This window comes from Pseudophryne corroboree, chromosome 8, assembly GCF_028390025.1.
Source record: "Pseudophryne corroboree isolate aPseCor3 chromosome 8, aPseCor3.hap2, whole genome shotgun sequence".
In the NCBI taxonomy this organism is placed as follows: domain Eukaryota; kingdom Metazoa; phylum Chordata; class Amphibia; order Anura; family Myobatrachidae; genus Pseudophryne; species Pseudophryne corroboree.
The window spans coordinates 147,842,445-147,862,727 of NC_086451.1; the positions used below are offsets into that span (position 1 = coordinate 147,842,445).

Consider the following 20,283-nt stretch of genomic DNA (forward strand, 5'->3'; position numbering starts at 1 on the left):
GGCACTGGGGGCATATCTGGCACTGGGGGGACATGTGTATCTGGCACTTGGGGCATATCTGGCACTGCGGGGACATGTGTATCTGGCACTGGGGGCATATCTGGCACTGTGGGGGCATTTCTGTATCTGGCGCTGGGGGCATATCTGGCACTGGGGGCATATCTGGCACTGGGGGGACATGTGTATCTGGCACTGGGGGCATATCTGGCACTGCGGGGACATGTGTATCTGGCACTGGGGGCATTTCTGTATCTGCCACTGGGGGCATATCTGGCACTGTGGGGGCATTTCTGTATCTGGCACTGGGGGGGCAATGTATATCTGACACAGTCGGGGCATTTGTGTATCTGGCACTGTGATGTAATGTGTATCTGGCACTGTGGGGCAATGTATATCTGGCAGTGTGGGGCAACGTGTATCTGGCACTATTGGGGTCATATGTGTATCTGCCCCTCCCCCATATGTGTATAACGCCCCCATTTTCATTTGCCACGCCCCATGTGGCATTTGGCCACACCCATTTTTTTGGGCGCGCGCGCGCACACAGTACCTATAAGACATTTTTTCTACTTGCACCACTGGCAATACCACAGAGGTAGGTAGGAAATCAGTGCTGTATCAGCTGCCTCCGGAGAGCAGGATACAGGGAGACTAGAATCCGGCTTCCTGAACTCAATAAAACCACTAGTCTGAGACAGTAAGACTGCGTTACATGCATCTCAAACCACAAGCAGAAGAGACGCCTTATCTTCCGGCCGCAGCCTAGTTTAGTCAGCATGGACCTGCTAGTACATCCAGATGGAGCCCCAGTAACACCAGTGTTTACACGAGGGTAACTGTTGTTGCGACACCGGCGGGAAGTTGTTGGAGCAACTTTGTTAATGCATATAAGACGCATATTAAAGTAACTAAAAAAAAGAAAAAAAAAAACCCTTCAAAATAATAAAGGCTTGTGTCTGAAAACAGCCATACTGTTTCTACAGTGATCCGGCTCCTGCCGCACCAAACAAAAAACTGAGTTCCCTGGGCCAGGAGGTAGGGTTATAAGGAGGCTGTGCAATAAAGAAGGAGGGGGTATGATCAAAGGCGCCCAAAGTTTCAGGGAAAAGGGGTCAGGAGGCAATCAACATCAAGAAATACCGAAAACAAGTGTCTATCTGAATACGGTGTATTGGGGTGATGGCATCTTATAAGAAGGTATGAGATTATTGTTGACTCTGCAAAACGAACGACTTCAGTGACGCTGCTCTAATCAGAGGGGATTCCGGACTACCCTCTTGTATTGGAGTTTACTAACATCTTCTCCCTACACCCCCTGTTGTTACCACATAAGATACCTTTATATGCGGAAAACATCTGCTATACATGTGAGTGAGGTACGCTGTACCTTTATTTACTGACCAGATAAAGATACCTTTATGTGCCTTTTCCTGTTTTCCTTAATGTGAGTTTCGGACTTTTGCCATAGACGGACGACCACATGATGTCTGTTTGAAGAATCCGAATGTATCGTTGAAATTTTATTTATTACTTATTTTATATTCATTTGTTTTCGGTATTTCTTGATGTTGATTGCCTCCTGAACCCTTTTCCCTGAAACTTTGGGCGCCTTTGATCATACCCCCTCCTTCTTTATTGCACTGTTTCTCTACCTGTATTTGGGCAGGTATAGGGGTTTGATTGGGCAGACCTTTTTGTGCGCCAGAGTTCACCTTTTTTGCATTATAAGGAGGCTGGACTGATGCATGCTGGGAGCCCCAAAAGATTAAACTGTTTGGTGCACGATCCTCTCAGCCATCTACAGCCCAATGTATATCTTGTGGATACTACTGTGGACCCTGAAGGAGAAATATGTAATTTATTAAAGTGCAGTTTGTGTCATCAGAAGAGATCTACAATTGAAGCACAAAGCAAAATAGAACAAACAAAAAAACTAGAGATGAGCGGGTTCGGGTCTCAGAGAACCAAACCGTACCGAACTTCACCATTCGAGTCCGGTTCCGAGCCCGGCTCGGGTTTTCCCGCCTGACCCGGAAACCCGAACGAGGCAAAACGTCATCATCCCGCTGTCGGATTCTCGCGGGATTTGGATTCCATATAAGGAGCCGCGCGTCGCGGCCATTTTCACTCAAGTCTCGGAGAGTGTAGTGAGAGGACGTGTCTCCGTCCTCAGTGTCTGTGTGGGGGCAGGAAAGTGGGGTGGCGAGTCTTGTGCTGTGTTGTGTTGCTCAGTCCAGTCCAGTGTAGTCAGTGTATTGAGCTGCATCAGTCCAGCCAGTCACAGTGTTGGTGTCCTCTGCTGCTATACGTCCCCAGTGCTGCTGGCTGCTGTATAAGTCCCCTGCATTTGTGCTGTGTTGTCTTGCATCAGACCAGGGGTAGTGTCTTGTGCAGCATCAGTCCAGTGACCAGTCACAATGGTGGTGTCCTCTGCTGCCATATATCCAGTGTAGCTGTATAAGTCCCTTTCAGTGGTGCTGTGTTGTCCTGCATTAGACCAGGGAAAGTGTCTTGTGCAGCATCAGTCCAGTGACCAGTCACAGTGGTGGTGTCCTCTGCTGCCATATATCCAGTGTAGCTGTATAAGTCCCTTTCAGTGTTTCTGTGTTGTCCTGCATTAGACCAGGGAAAGTGTCTTATGCAGCATCAGTCCAGTGACCAGTCACAGTGGTGGTGTCCTCTGCTGCCATATATCCATACCGCCCAACTGTCCCGATTTTCGCCGGACAGTCCCGTTTTTTTGGGACTTTCCCGCTGTATCACCCGCGGGCTCCAGTGTCCCGCTGTAGGGGGGGGGCAGTTGGGAGGCTCCTGTAGTCACTGCTCTGCTTAGCAGAGCAGCGCTGAATAGACACTGTGCGCATGCACACAACGCCTATTCACAGGACACAGGGGGAGAGGGGGCATGCCAGCAGCTCACAGAGCACTGGCCATGCCTCCTCAGTGACAGAAAACAGGGGCGTGTCAGGCGGCCCCGGCATTCCTGCGAAGCCACGCCCCTTTTTGCTGAGGCCGCGCCCCTTTTTGGGTGGGCGCGGCCTCGCCACGCAAAGAAGTCCCTCCTCGTCTTGATTTAAAGTTGGGTGGTATGATATATCCAGTGTAGCTGTATAAGTCCCTTTCAGTGGTGCTGTGTTGTCCTGCATTAGACCAGAGGAAGAGTCTTGTGCAGCATCAGTCCAGTGACCAGTCACAGTGGTGGTGTCCTCTGCTGCCATATGTTCAGTGCTGCTGTATAATAAGTCCCTTACAGTGTTGCTGTGTTGTCCTGCATCAGACCAGTGGTAGTGTCCTGGCCATTAGTCATTCCAGTGACCAGGCAGTCACAGTGGTATACGCTGCTGTTATATGTCCACTGCTACAGTATTATAATAATAATAATAATAATAATAATAATAACCACAAGTCCCTCACAGTGTTGCTGTGTTGTGCTGCATCAGACCAGTGGTAGTGTCCTGGCCATCAGTCATTCCAGTGACCAGGCAGTCACAGTGGTATACGCTGCTGTTATATGTCCACTGTTACAGTATTATAATAATAATAATAATAATAATAATAATAACCACAAGTCCCTCACAGTGTTGCTGTGTTGTGCTGCATCAGACCAGTGGTAGTGTCCTGGCCATCAGTCATTCAGTGACCAGGCAGTCACAGTGGTATATGCTGCTGCTATATGTCCACTGCTACAGTATTATAATAATAATAATAATAATAATAATAACAACAACAACAAGTCCCTCACAGTGTTGCTGTGTTGTCCTGCATCAGACCAGTGGTAGTGTCCTGGCCATCAGCCATCAGTCATTCCTGTGCCGCATATTGGGGTTCATTCCGACCCGTTCGCACGCAGTGGTTTATCGATGCGGTGCGAACGGGTGCGAAATGTGCATGCGCGGCGGCCGAAGTGCGCGTGCGCGACGTTGCCCGGCGACAGGGGTCGCCGGGTTACGTCGCGGCTTAAGAAGAAAGCGGTCGCAGGACGGACCGCAAAAAAGATTGACAGGAAGAGGGCGGTGCAGGGCGGATCCGGACCGTTTGGAGCCGTTTTCGGGGAGTGGTGAGTAAAACGCAGGCATGCCCATCAGAACGGAGGGCGCAGGAGTGACGTCAAAGCCGAGCCCATCATCGCTGGATCCATCGCACAGGGTAAGTAGGTATAGGCCTAGTCTTGTTTTGTGTGAATTTTTTTTAGCTTAGCAGGGCTGCACAAGCGATCGCAGCTCTGCTAAGCTAAAATGCACTCCCCCATGGGCGTGGGCTAATTGATAGCAGCAGCAGCAAAAAGTTGCTGGCTGCGATCAACTCGGAATGACCACCATTGTGTTATATATCTCCAGAAACATAATGGAGAGCAAAAATTTGGAGGATAAAATAGGGAAAGATCAAGAACCACTTCCTCCTAGTGCTGAAGCTGCTGCCACTAGCCATGACATAGACGATGAAATGCCATCAACGTCGTCTGCGAAGGCCGATGCCCAATGTGATAGTAGAGGGCATGTAAAATCCAAAAAGCCAAAGTTCAGTAAAAAGACCCAAAAAATTTAATTTAAATGGTCTGAGGAGAAGCGTAAACTTGCCAATATGCCATTTACGACACGGAGTGGCAAGGAACGGCTGAGGCCCTGGCCTATGTTCATGACTAGTGGTTCAGCTTCACATGACGATGGAAGCCCTCATAACTGAGGCCTTGACACTTATGTTGGTGTTAGACGTGCGTCCGGTATACGCCATTAGTGCAGTGTGATTTAGACAATTGATGGAGGTATTGTGTTCCCGGTACCAAATCCCATCTAGATTCCACTTCACTAGGCAGGCGATAGCGAGATTTTGCCATTTAATTCCAGTGATTTGGCCAATTAATTCCAGTGATTTGGAAGTATAATTACAGTAATCTTGCCAATTAACTCCAGTGATTTGGACATATAATTATTAGTTACAGTGATCTTGCCAATGAATTCCAGTGATTTGGACGTATAATTACTATTTACAGTGATCTTGCCAATTAAATCCAGTGATTTGGACGTATAATTACAGTGATCTTCCAATTAATTCCAGTGATTTGGACGTATAATTACAGTGATCTTGCCAATTAATTCCAGTGATTTGGACGTATAATTACAGTGATCTTGCCAATTATTTCCAGTGATTTGGACGTATAATTTTTAATTACAGTGATTTTGCCAATTAACTCCAGTGATTTGGACGTATAATTACAGTGATCTTGCCAATTAATTCCAGTGATTTGGACATATAATTACAGTGATCTTGCCAATTAATTCCAGTGATTTGGACGTATAATTATTAATTACAGTGATTTTGCCAATTAATTCCACTGATTTGGACGTATAATTACAGTGATCTTGCCAATTAATTCCAGTGATTTGGACGTATAATTCCAGTGATTTTGCCAATTAATTCCAGTGATTTGGATGTATAATTCCAGTTGGAATTGTTTGTGTCGCTTGGCTTAGTCATACAGCTACCTCATTGCACCTCTTCGACATCTTTGCATGATGTGCTGTTTGGGGCCTAGGTTTTGAAAAGTGCCATCCTGTGTGACACTGCCGTATGAGTCCAGGGGTACTGCTGTATTAGTCCTGGGGTACTGCCGTATAAGTCCACCAATTGCAGATTTTTTTAAAAGTGACTGGAGCATGCTGGAGATGCTGTCAGTGGACCGAACAATTGCGTCCCACTCTCGACATTCAGCCACTGCGTGACACTACTAGATGGGCCAGGTGGTTGTGTCACTTAGCTTAGTCATACAGCAACCTTGGTGCACCTTTTTTTCTTCTTTGCATCATGTGCTGTTAGGGGCCTTTTTTTTTATATCTGCCCTCCTGTCTGACACTGCAGTGCCACTCCTAGATGGGCCAGGTGTTTGTGTTGTCCACTTGTGTCGCTTAGCTTAGTCATCCAGCAACCTCGGTGCAACCTTTTGGCCTAAAAACAATATTGTGAGGTGTGAGGTGTTCAGAATACACTGGAAATGAGTGGAAATGAATGTTATTGAGGTTAATAATACAGTAGGAGCAAAATTACCCCTGTGATTTTAGCTGTTTTTATGTTTTTTTCAAAAATCATCCAGATCCAAAACCAAAACCAAAACCGAAAGGGTGGTTTTGGCAAAACCAAGCCAAAACCAAAACACAAAAGTGGAATTAGAACCAAAACCAAAACACAAAACACGAAAAGTGCCAGCCGCACATCTCTATTAAAAAAACTAAACACCAGCCACGTACGAGTCTTACCTTGTAGAAGACGAGTTAACTTTGAATTTCTGTATGGCACAAAGCCACCTTTCTTTGTGTCATCTCCTAAAGCACTGACGACATTGCCCAAACACAATAAGCCACGGTTAATAGAGATACCTAAAAGTGATTAAAAAAAACAAAATAGCATTAGTTCTACTGAAGGAAGTTCAAATACTTTTGCAAAATGTGCTTCTGCCATTTGACAACAAAACTAAGGGGGTCATTCCGAGTTGATCGCTCGTTAGCTACTTATTGCAGCCGTGCAAACGCATAGTCGCCGCCCACTGGGGAGTGTATATTTGCTGTGCAAGTGTGTGAACGCTTGTGCAGCCGAGCGGTACAAAAATAGTTTGTACAGTTTCTCACAGTAGCTCAGAACTTACTCAGCCGCTGCGATCACTTCAGCCTGTCCGGTCCCGGAATTGACGTCAGACACCCGCCCTGCAAACGCTTGGACACGCCTGCGTTTTTCCAACCACTCCCAGAAAACGGTCAATTGACACCCACAAACGCCTTCTTCCTGTCAATCTCCTTGCGATCGGCTGTGCGAATGGATTCTTCGTTAAATCCATCACCCAGCAACGATCCGCTTTGTACCCGTACGATGCGCAGTAGTGACCTGATCACTGCGCTGCGAGAAACGGCATTGTGCGATCAGGTCAGAATGACCCCTAAGATGGAATGGCACACCATCAATACAGATTAGACATATTGCCTCATCTGCTACCTACCATTTAGTTATAGATCAATGGGTTGACAGTCAGTAGGTCGACACCAAATTGTCGACATTGTTAAAAGGTCAACATGTAACCTAGTAACAGTTTCGGAGGTTGAAAAAAGACAATTTGTCCATCGAGCTCAACCTATTTGTGGTCTTCTACGCTGTATTATTTTAGGACTAATTTTGTCTGTTGCTGATGTCGACCGTTGTGCTTGTTCCTCTTTTTTAATAACTATAATGCGTGCCTACGCACCATTACCCTGTATATCCTTATCCATTAGGAATTTATCTAACCCATTCTTAAAAGTGTTGACTGAGTCTGCAGTTACTTCTCCCTCAGGCAGGGAATTCCAAATGTGTATTGTCCTTACTGTGTAAAAACCTTTTTGCAGCTTTGTGCGGAATCTCCTCTCCTCTAACCTAAGCGGGTGTCCACGAGTCCTCTGTGTTGATCTTACCAAAAACAGATACCCCGCAAGCTCTGTGTATTGTCCCCTTATATATTTGTAGATGTTGATCATGTCCCCTCTTAGTTTCCTCTTTTCCAATGTAAACATGCCTAGCCTTGCAAGCCTTTCCTCGTATTCCAGCGTCTCTATGCCCTTAATTAGTTTGGTCGCCCGCCTCTGAACCTTTTCTAGTTCCAGGATATCCTTTTTGTAGTATGGAGCCCAAACTTGTGCACAGTATTCAAGATGAGGCCTCACTAGTGATTTATATAATGGGAGTATAATACTCTCGTCCCTTGCATCAATTCACCGCTTTATGCATGCTAATACCTTATTAGTCTTCTTTGCTGCACTCCTACTTTGGGTACTGCTGCTTAATTTGCTATCTATGTGAACCCCTAAGTCTTTATCCAGTACAGAATCCCCTAATATTACCCCATTTAGTATGTAGGTATTACTTTTGTTCTTGCTATCAAAGGCATTACCTTACACTTGTCTGTATTGAAGCTTATTCTCCATTTTGCTGCCCATGCCTCTAGTTTGACTAAGTCGTTCTGAAGAGACTCGGCATCCCCCTCCGTATTTATAACCTTACTCAATTTGGTATCGTCTGCAAAAATTGACACCATGATCTATTGTCAGATCGTTAATGAAAATGTTGAACAATAGTGGTCCAAATACAGACCCTTGTGGCACACCACTTAGTACTTTAGTCCAATTTGAAAAAAGGAGACTTTCTGCGAAGTACACTGGATTCCACAGGGAATACATCGGGGAGTGTAGAGTTGGATCTTGATCCGAGGCACCAACAGGCTAAAAGCTTTGACTATTCCCAGGATGCACTGCACCGCCTCCTCTATAGCCCCGCCTCCAGGCACTGGAGATCAGTTTTGTTAACCAGTTCAATGCAGTAGCAGGTAAAAGAGACGGTAGATGTTAGTCACATAGAACCACGTTCTTACGACAGGAGAAGGGACTAGCTGCTAATGCCATACAAACCCAAAAAAGCTAAGTGCGTCAGGGTGAGCGCCCTGTGGAATCCAGTGTACCTCGCAGAAAGAGATTTAACCATGGTAAGTCTACCATAAATCTCCTTTTCTGCAGCGGGGTACACTGGGATTCCACGGGGAATACATCGGGATGTCTTAAAGCAGTTCCTCATGGGAGGGGATGCACAGTAGCGGGCACAAGAACCCGGCATCCAAAGGAGGCATCCTGGGAGGCGGAAGTATCGAAGGCATAGAACCTAATGAACGTGTTCACTGAGGACCATGCAGCTGCCTTGCACAATTGTTAAAGATGTCGACTGTAATAATTATTTACACTTCAGAAGTAGTCACTATAAACCATGGGTATCCAGAAGGGACGGCCCCTGCTCAACTGTTGGTTCTGTAGCCACCAGCTCAGTGACAGATGAAACTTCGGAGTCAAGGAGGAGATCATTTGACACCTGTTCCGATGAGGCAGGCCGTCCCACTTGGAAAGAATTAACCTCTGCAGAGGGCGGGAATGAAATTGAGCGTACTCTACCATGTTGAAAGCCGACACCATGAGGTCTAGTACTTGCATCGCCGAGTGTATCGACACTCTTGGGCGAGAGAGGAAGTATCTGATCCTGTTTTGAAGTTTCAGGACCTTCTCTGGAGACAGAAAAAGTCGTTGTCTGTGTGTGTCCAGTAGTGTCCCCAGGTGCACCGTGCGCCGAGCAGGGACCAGCGAGGACTTCTTCCAGTTGATGAGCCACCCGTGGGCTTGTAGAAATTTTACCGTCATTTCCAGATGACTGAGGAGGACATCTTGGGAGTTCGCCAGAATCAGCAAGTCGTCCAGATATGGCAGGATCCTGATTCCCTGACAACGGAAAAGGGCAGTCATCACGGCCATGACCTTGGTGAAAATCCAGGGTGCTGTGGCCAGTCCAAATGGCAGAGCCTGGAATTGATCATGGAGGTTGCCAATAGCAAACCGCAGATATTGCTGATGCGAAATGGCAATAGGTATGTGCAGGTAAGCATCCTGTATGTCCAGGGATACCATATAGTCAGTCACAAACAAAAACCAAATGCTGCTACAAAGCGCCTAAGTAGAAAAGAATTATAGTAAACTCTAATTCCCCTGTGCGCTGCCGTGAGGCACTGTGTGTATGCCTTTAAACGCAGAGCAAGAAAAACAGAAAGGCTGCACTCATGGGAGTGAGAGTAAACAAATAAGGGAGAGCTGACGTAGTAATCACTTTAAAAAGAATTTATTTATATCACATTGGTCAATTAGAAATCCTAAATGGATGATAATAAAATATGTATAAATAAGACTGGACAAATTCACTGAGTCACTGTAAGGGTAAAGACAGTAGTGTCCGTGCACGTTGTATTCCTCAAGTGGGGACGTTACTGGTACGGCTCAAATGCTGTAATGAATAAAAAGTTAGATGTTCTAGCAGCTGAAACATATGTTGCCGCTGTGGCTATAATAGCAACAGTGTGTCCCAGAAGCAGTTACTTTCCGTGTATAAATGATTACTGAATCACAGAGAAAACTCCTCTCTCTGAGTACTGTATAAAGGTGACAGTGAAAGTCCGCTGGTTGCAGTATAAATCCCAGCAATCAGACCATCAGAACAGGTGGCAAGAGTGGTGGATTTTTACCTCTCCTGTGGGCTGGCGTCACCGAGCGTCCTCAGGTGAAGTCCACTGTAGAGCCCACTCGTATACTGGCAGGGGAGAGGGAGATACAACTCGTCCATTGGAGCAATCACTGATCAGCAGAGAGACGTTCTTAGATGAGAACACGCCGCTCTCGAGTGGAGGAGAGAACCGGCTAATGGCCCTCATTCCGAGTTGTTCGCTCGCTAGCTGATTTTAGCAGCATTGCACACGCTAGGCCCTCTGGGAGTGTATCTTAGTTTAGCAGAATAGCGAACGAAAGATTAGCAGATTTGCTACTACATAATTCTTAGCAGTTTCTGAGTAGCTCCGGACCTACTCACAGATAGCGATCAGTTCAGTCGGTTTCGTTCCTGGTTTGACGTCACAAACACGCCTTTCGTTCGGCCAACCACTCCCCCGTTTCTTCAGCCACTCCTGCGTTTTTCCGCAAACGCCGTGAAAACGCAGAGTTGCCGCCCAGAAACACCCACTTCCTGTCAACCTCAAGAGAAAACCAAAAGATAATCACATACCCATAATAGTAGGGTACAACCTGGTGTAAAGTGTGTAAGTGGCGCTACTGTGCGGTGTAATTTGAGTACTGGAGACTACTATGCAGCGTAATATGAATGGTATTATTTTGTGGTCACACCCCTTCCCCTAGAAGCCATGCCCCTATAGTTTTGGCGAGCGCCTACGATGCGCCCTGTTTTAAATATTGGGGGGGGGGCGATGCTGTTTCTTGCACACAGCGCCAAAATGTCTAGTTACGGCACTGGTCTTTACCCTTACAGCGACTCAGTGGATTTGTCCAGTCTTATTTGTACATATTTTATTATCATCCATTTAGGATTTCTAATTGACCAATGTGATATTACTAAATTATTTTTAAAGTGATTACTACGTCAGCTCTCCCTTATTTGTTTACTCTCACTCCCATGAGCGCAGCCTTTCTGTTTTTCATACCATATATTCATCAGGTTCCATGGCCAGTACAATACAGCGCAGGGTTTCCATACGGAATTTGGACACTCTCACAAATTTGTTCAATGATTTGAGGTTGAGTATAGGCCGGAAGGAACCATTTGGTTTCAGTCTCCTGCGACCGCGACCGAACAGCGATTTACCGGCGGGTCCAACCTGGGGAACCCTCTTACCTCCTCCCTGATATGCAGCCATGTGATCCAGTAGAGCGTCAGCAGTGGTGTGCCTGAAGACTGGTGCGCCTCCGCTGCAAGTACCCGGGAACCCGGCCGTGGCAATATGCAGCGCTGCTGGGGAGGATAAACAGTGCTGCAGCCTTTGAAGTCTTCTTAAAAAGCTCTTTTCAGGGATGCCTAGCGCATCCCCACCTGTTAGTGACCTGTTCGCACCAACTTACAAACTGAGCTCCAGTGCCTGGAAGCGGGGCTATAGAGGAGGCGGTGCAGTGCATCCTGGGAACAGTCAAAGCTTTAGCCTGTTGGTGCCTCAGATCAAGATCCAACTCTACACCCCCCAATGTATTCCCTGTGGAATCCCAGTGTACCCCGCTGCAGAAAGTTCAATTTACCACAACGCGCTGCTGCCTATTATCTACCCAATTTCTGAACCATATGCATATTGTGCTCCCTAGCCCTATTTCTTGTAACTTATAGATAAGTCTCAAGTGTGGTACTGTTTCGAAAGCTTTAGCAAAGTCTAAAAAGATTACATCCTCCTCCTTACCCTGATCAAGATTCGCATTGTTTCATAAAAGTCAAGTAAGTTTGACATGATCTGTCCTTCACAAATCCATGTTGGTTCCTATTAATGACCTTATTGGCTTCAAGGAACTTCTGTATACTATCCCTTAGAATTCTTTCCAGTACTTTCCCCACTATAGATGTAAGACTAACTGGTCTATAAATACCCGGTTCAGCTTTACTTCCCTTTTTGAATATCGGCACTACTTCCGCTATACGCCAGTCTTTGGGAACCATACCTGATATAACTGAATCATTGAAGATCAAAAATAGCGGTCTTGCTAGTATAGAGTGAAGCTCCATGAGAACCCTTGGATGAATTCCATCGGGACCAGGTGACTTACTAATCTTTATATTTTTAAATCGGTCACAGACTACCTCTTCACTTAAATAAGCACTTAGCAGTGGGACATTATCTTTGTTGAGATTGTGTGTTAATCTCTGCATCTGGTCCTCTCTTGTAAATATAGATGGAAAAAAACTCATTTAGTTTGTCCGCTATGTCATTATCGTTTTTGATTAAGACTCCCAGCTTGTTCTTTAAAGGACCTATACTCTCCTTCTTTAATCTTTTGCTGTTGATATATTTAACAAAAAAAAATGGGATTTGCTTTGCTTTCCTTTGCTACTAGCTTTTCAGTTTCTTCTTTAGCCGCTCTTATTTCTTTTTTTGCATATTTTGTTACAATCATTATAGTGCTGAAATGACTCCGCATTCCCGTCAGATTTGTATTTTTTGAATGCTCGCCTTTTTTTGCCCATTAGTTCCTTTATCTTTTTGTTAAGCCACATTGGTTAGGAATTTTTACTCCTTTGTTTGCTGTCCGTGGGAATAAATTTTCAAGTATTCTTAACTAGCAGCGATTTTAATACCTCCCATTTCTCCGTAGTGTTTTTTCCTTGAAACAAAATTTCCCATTCAATGTCTCTTAATGCTTCCCTCATCATGTCAAAGTTGGCTTTGCTAAAGTATACAGTCCTAGTTGAGCCAGTATAGGGCTGCTTATGAAACCGGATATTGAATGTGACAATATTGTGGTGGTGGTCTCCCATGGGCTCCCCTACTATAATATTTGATATCAATTCCCCATTGTTAGTTAATACCAGGTCTAAGATTGCATTGTACTGTACCTAGTTAGTTCCTCGATTAATTGAACTAAGTAGTTATCATTCAGTCTGTTTAAAAACATATTACCCCTAGCAGTATCACATGAATTGTTTGTGCAATTTATCTCTAGATAATTAAAATCTCCCATCACTATTACGTCTCCTACTCCTGCTGCTTTTTCAATTTGCTTCAGTAACATTTCTTCATCAGACACAATACCAGGCAGCTTGTAGCATAGCCCCAATACTAACTTTTATGTTCCCTTTCCCCTGCATGCAATTTCTACCCATAACGTCTCAACAGTATTTACAGTCCCCTCTTGAATATCTTCCTGTATATCAGGTTTTAAAAACAGCTTTACGTAAAGACATACCCCTCCACCCAGTTTATTTAATCTGTCTCTACTGAACAGCGTATAAACATCTAGATTGACTGTCCAATCATGAGATTCATCCCATCAAGTTTCAGTAATGCCAATAATATCATACTGTTTGCTTGCTGCAAGGAATTCTAATTCCCCCTTTTTACCTGTAAGGTTTCTAGCATTTACATGCAAACAATTAAGATAAGTATTTTCCCTTGCGCTAGGGACATTAATTTCTATTAGTGATGAGCGGGTTCGGTTCCTCGGAAACCGAACCCCCCCGAACTTCACCCATTTTACACGGGTCCGAGGCATACTCGGATTCTCCCGTATGGCTCGGTTAACCCGAACGCGCCCAAACGTCATCATCCCGCTGTCGGATTCTCGCGAGATTCGGATTCTATATAAGCAGCCGCGCGTCGCCGCCATTTTCACTCGTGCATTGGAAATGTTATGGAGAGGACGTGGCTGGCGTCCTCTCTGTTTATTTATTGTTGATGCAAATATTTGTGCTTGCTTATATCTTAATTGTGGGGACTGGGGAGCAGCTGTATTATTAATATAGGAGGAGTACAGTGCAGAGTTTTGCTGATCAGTGACCACCAGTTTTATCCGTTCTCTGCCTGAAAAAAACGCTCCTTATCCGTTATCTGTGCTCAGTGTGCTGCATATATCTGTGCTCACACTGCTTAATTGTGGGGACTGGGGAGCAGCAGTATTATATAGGAGGAGTACAGTGCAGAGTTTTGCTGACCAGTGACCACCAGTATACGTTGTCTGCCTGAAAAACACTCCATATCTGTGCTGCATTGTAGTATATAGTAGGAGTACAGTGCATAATTTTGCTGACCACCAGTATATAATTTATAGGAGTACGGTACAGAAGGCCACTGCTGTACCTACCTCTGTGTCGTCAAGTATACTATCCATCCATACCTGTGGTGTATTTCAGTTTTGCACAGTTTGCTGACCACCAGTATATAATATATAGCATTACGGTACAGTAGGCCACTGCTGTACCTACCTCTGTGTCGTCAAGAATACTATCCATCCATACCTGTGGTGCATTTCAGTTGTGCGCAGTATATATAGTAGTAGGCCATTGCTATTGATACTGGCATATAATTCCACACATTAAAAAATGGAGAACAAAAATGTGGAGGTTAAAATAGGGAAAGATCAAGATCCACTTCCACCTCGTGCTGAAGCTGCTGCCACTAGTCATGGCCGAGATGATGAAATGCCATCAACGTCGTCTGCCAAGGCCGATGCCCAATGTCATAGTAGAGAGCATGTAAAATCCAAAAAACAAAAGTTCAGTAAAATGACCCAAAAATCAAAATTGAAAGCGTCTGATGAGAAGCGTAAACTTGCCAATATGCCATCTATGACACGGAGTGGCAAGGAACGGCTGAGGCCCAGGCCTATGTTCATGGCTAGTGGTTCAGATTCACATGAGGATGGAAGCACTCATCCTCTCGCTAGAAAAATGAAAAGACTTAAGCTGGCAAAAGCACAGCAAATAACTGTGCGTTCTTCTAAATCACAAATCCCCAAGGAGAGTCCAATTGTGTCGGTTGCGATGCCTGACCTTCCCAACACTGGACGGGAAGAGCTTGCGCCTTCCACCATTTGCACGCCCCCTGCAAGTGCTGGAAGGAGCATCCGCAGTCCAGTTCATGATAGTCAAATTGAAGATGTCACTGTTGAAGTACACTAGGATGAGGATATGGGTGTTGCTGGTGCTGGGGAGGAAATTGACAAGGAGGATTCTGATGGTGAGGTGGTTTGTTTAAGTCAGGAACCCGGGGAGACACCTGTTGTCCGTGGGACGAATATGGCCATTGACATGCCTGGTCAAAATACAAAAAAAATCAGCTCTTCGGTGTGGAATTATTTCAACACAAATGCGGACAACAGGTGTCAAGCCGTGTGTTGCCTTTGTCAAGCTGTAATAAGTAGGGGTAAGGACGTTAACCACCTAGGAACATCCTCCCTTATACGTCACCTGGACCGCATTCATCAGAAGTCAGTGACAAGTTCAAAAACTTTGGGTGACAGCGGAAGCAGTCCACTGACAACTAAATCCCTTCCTCTTGTAATCAAGCTCCTGCAAACCACACCACCAACTCCCTCAGTGTCAATTTCCTCCTTACACAGGAAAGCCAATAGTCCTGCAGGCCATGTCACTGGCAAGTCTGACGAGACCTCTCCTGCCTGGGATTCCTCCGATGCATCCTTGAGTGTAACGCCTACTGCTGCTGGCGCTGCTGTTGTTGCTGCTGGGAGTCGATCGTCATCCCAGAGGGGAAGTTGGAAGACCACTTGTACTACTTCCAGTAAGCAATTGACTGTCCAACAGTCCTTTGCGAGGAAGATGAAATATCACAGCAGTCATCCTGCTGCAAAGCGGATAACTCAGGCCTTGGCAGCCTGGGCGGTGAGAAACGTGGTTCCGGTATCCACCGTCAATTCAGAGGCAACTAGAGACTTGATTGAGGTACTGTGTCTCTGGTACCAAATACCATCTAGGTTCCATTTCTCTAGGCAGGCGATACCGAAAATGTACACAGACCTCAGAAAAAGAGTCACCAGTGTCCTAAAAAATGCAGTTGTACCCAGTGTCCACTTAACCACGGACATGTGGACAAGTGGAGCAGGGCAGACTCAGGACTATATGACTGTGACAGCCCACTGGGTAGATGTATTGCCTCCCGCAGCAAGAACAGCAGCGGCGGCACCTGTAGCAGCATCTCGCAAACGCCAACTCGTTACTAGGCAGACTACGCTTTGTATCACCGCTTTCCAAAAGCGGCACACAGCTGACAACATCTTACGGAAACTGAGGAACATCATCGCAGAATGGCTTACCCCAATTGAACTCTCCTGGGGATTTGTGACATCGGACAACGCCACCAATATTGTGCGTGCATTACATGTGGGCAAATTCCAGCACGTCCCATGTTTTGCACATACATTGAATTTGGTGGTGCAGAATTATTTAAAAAACGACAGGGGCGTGCAAGAGATGCTGTCGGTGGCCCGAAGAATTGCGGGCCACTTTCGGCATTCAGCCACCGCGTGCCGAAGACTGGAGCACCACCAAACATTCCTGAACATGCCCTGCCATCATCTGAAGCAAGAGGTGGTAACGAGGTGGAATTCAACCCTCTATATGCTTCAGAGGATCTAGGAGCAGCAAAAGGCCATTCAAACCTATACATCTGCCCACGATATAGGCAAAGGAGGGGGAATGCACCTGAATCAATCGCAGTGGAGAATGATTTCGACGTTGTGCAAGGTTCTGCAACCCTTTGAACTTGCCACACGTGAAGTCAGTTCAGACACTGCCAGCCTGATTCAGGTCATTCCCCTCATCAGGCTTTTGCAGAAGAAGCTGGAGACATTGAAGGAGGAGCTAAAACAGAGCGATTCCGCTAGGCATGTGGGACTTGTGGATGGAGCCCTTAATTCGCTTAACCAGGATTCACGGGTGGTCAATCTGTTGAAATCAGAGCACTACATTTTGGCCACCGTGCTCGATCCTAGATTTAAAACCTACGTTGTATCTCTCTTTCCGGCAGACACAAGTCTGCAGAGGTTCAAAGACCTGCTGGTGAGAAAATTGTCAAGTCAAGCGGAACGTGACCCGTCAACATCTCCTCCTTCACATTCTCCCGCAACTGGGGGTGCGAGGAAAAGGCTAAGAATTCCGAGCCCACCCGCTGGCGGTGATGCAGGGCAGTCTGGAGCGAGGGCTGACATCTGGTCCGGACTGAAGGTCCTGCCAACGATTACTGACATGTCGTCTACTGTCACTGCATATGATTCTCTCACCATTGAAAGAATGGTGGAGGATTATATGAGTGACCGCATCCAAGTAGGCACGTCAGACAGTCCGTACGTATACTGGCAGGAAAAAGAGGCAATTTGGAGGCCCTTGCACAAACTGGCTTTATTCTACCTAAGTTGCCCTCCCTCCAGTGTGTACTCCGAAAGAGTGTTTAGTGCAGCCGCTCACCTTGTCAGCAATCGGCGTACGAGGTTACTTCCAGAAAATGTGGAGAAGATGATGTTCATCAAAATGAATTATAATCAAAGCCTCCGTGGAGACATTCACCAGCAGCAATTGCCTCCAGAAAGTACACAGGGACCTGAGATGGTGGATTCCAGTGGGGATGAATTAATAATCTGTGAGGAGGGGGATGTACACAGTGAAAGGGGTGAGGAATCGGAGGATGATGATGAGGTGGACATCTTGCCTCTGTAGAGCCAGTTTGTGCAAGGAGAGATTGATTGCTTCTTTTTTTGGTGGGGGCCCAAACCAACCAGTCATTTCAGTCACAGTCGTGTGGCAGACCCTTTCGCTGAAATGATGGGTTCGTTAAAGTGTGCATGTCCTGTTTATACAACATAAGGGTGGGTGGGAGGGCCCAAGGACAATTCCATCTTGCACCTCTTTTTTCTTTCATTTTTCTTTGCATCATGTGCTGTTTGGGGACAATTTTTTTGAAGTGCCATCCTGCCTGACACTGCAGTGCCACTCCTAGATGGGCCAGGTGTTTGTGTCGGCCACTTGTGTCACTTAGCTTAGTCACACAGTGACCTTGGTGCGCCTCTTTTTTTCTTTGCATCATGTGCTGTTTGGGGACAATTTTTTTGAAGTGCCATCCTGCCTGACACTGCAGTGCCACTCCTAGATGGGCCAGGTGTTTGTGTCGGACACTTGTGTCGCTTAGCTTAGTCACACAGCGACCTTGGTGCGTCTCTTTTTTTCTTTTCATCATGTGCTGTTTGGGGACAATTTTTTTGAAGTGCCATCCTGCCTGACACTGCAGTGCCACTCCTAGATGGGCCAGGTGTTTGTGTCGGCCACTTGGGTCGCTTAGCTTAGCCATCCAGCGACTTCGGTGCAAATTTTAAGACTAAAAATAATATTGTGAGGTGTGAGGTGTTCAGAATAGACTGAAAATGAGTGTAAATTATGGTTATTGAGGTTAATAATACTATGGGATCAAAATGACCCCCAAATTCTATGATTTAAGCTGTTTTTGAGGGTTTTTTGTAAAAAAACACCCGAATCCAAAACACACCCGAATCCGCCAAAAAATTTTCAGGGAGGTTTTGCCAAAATGCGTCCGAATCCAAAACACGGCCGCGGAACCGAATCCAAAACCAAAACACAAAACCCGAAAAATGTCCGGTGCACATCACTAATTTCTATATGCAGTAATGTGACCCATAATCGTTGTTAGTTAGTGTATTGGTAATACCCATGTTAATACCCTTGACGGCTGCTCTTTCCCTACCCCCTTCTCCACCCCCATTTCATTCACTACCTCCATCTCCACTATTCTCACTGCTTGACCCGTAGTTTCTAGCTAAACCTTCCCCCCATGCACCTAGTTTAAAAACTACTCCAACCTTCTAACCATCCTTCCCCCCCAGCACTGCTGCCCCATTCTCATTCAGGTGCAATCCATCCCGACAAAAAAGATGGCGCCTGACTGAGAAGTGCGCCTAGTGTTCCAGGAACACAAACCCCTCTTTCCTACACCAGTCTCTAAGCCACACATTTACCTCCTTAATATCTTTCTGCCCCCCTGGGCTAACACGTTGCACGGGTAATATTTAGAGAATATTATCTTAGATGTCCTTGCCTTTAGTTTCTTGCCTAAGTCCCTATAATCTTTCTTAAGGACATCCCACCTATCACTAACTTTGTCATTGGTGCCAACGTGCACCAAGACAGCCGGGTCTTTCCCAGCCCCTCCCAACAATCTCTCCACCCGGTCCGCGAAGTGACGTACCTGAGCACCCGGGAGACAACAGACTGAACGGCGATCACGGTCTCAGTAGCAGATTGCCCTGTCTTCCTGATAATAGAATCCCATACCACCACAATCTGACTAGATACCTTGCTTTTTTTTTACCCCATCCATGCCGGAGGGACTGCTCCTCCGGTTGATAGAGGGAACAGTTTCCTCCAGCGCCGACATTTTCTCACTACCATCCTCCGAATCTATGTCTAATCGAGCAAATTTATTGGGGTTCGGTAGTTCAGAGATGCCGTGCCTCCCCCTTATTTTCTTCCAGCTGTGACCCAGCTGGCTACCTGTTCATCCTCATCTACCAATGTCTCCCCCTGCAACTCCTCCACCGTTCTATCTAAGCTTTGATCGAGATTGTGAATATCCCTCAGCCGCGTAACGGTTTGCTCTAGATCCATTACCTGGGCTTCAAGAGCAACCGTTCGCACACACCTCACGCAAATGTATTCACACTGGGCCGGTTGCTCTAAGTGCGCATATATCTTACACGACTTGCACTGAGTGAGATTCTCAATCACGGCCCCACGCATTTCCTTGACAACTCAAGCTCCCTATTACCTTCCGAGACAAACCAATATAAACAATATAAACAATTAAAACTATGCAATACAATATTATACTATGGCCTAGCTGTGAAGAGAAACAATATTCATAACAGAACAGAAATAGCTAAATTAAATCAAAGACAAGGAAAATGGTCGACACACGTTTTTAATGTTCCTTTCAGTACATGGACCCCCAATTAGTGCACCGCTTTGCTCGCCATGCTTTAGGTTACTATCCCTAATTGTAGTCCATGTGGATAGTGAAGTATGAAAAAGTCCTGAATTTTTTTTTTTTTCCCCAAACCGCATGACAGCCTTTTCATGTGTCGACCATTGTCATGTCGACCTAACATCCGGTTACCTGTTATTTACAGGCTGTCTGGAAGCATCCTGTGCCTTCCTCTTACAGCCAGTATTAAATACTGTCAGACATCAGATAGAACATATGACCTGTATTCTACTGAAACTTTGAAATAATTTACAGATATAGTTAGTTAATTGGTCACTCCGGCAATATGGTGCCTTCATCAAATGCCTAGTCTAGATGCCCTCTCCTTTCCTCATTGTTAGGCTTACTACACTATCCTTTTAAACCACGACACTCATGAATTCCATAGGTTCTGTGACTGATTAAAACCAAAT

The 20,283-nt window shown here is 45.8% G+C and overlaps 1 protein-coding gene across 1 annotated transcript in view; it reads right to left on the reverse strand.

The window, feature by feature from the left end:
* LOC134947576 (chromosome-associated kinesin KIF4-like) overlaps positions 1-20,283 on the reverse strand; it is a 602,740-nt gene that overhangs the window by 293,839 nt on the left and 288,618 nt on the right. Inside the window, exon 8 of the mRNA XM_063935595.1 lies at positions 6,252-6,371. Within this exon, the coding sequence (XP_063791665.1) occupies positions 6,252-6,371 (120 nt within the window). The remainder of the gene's footprint in view (positions 1-6,251; positions 6,372-20,283) is intronic.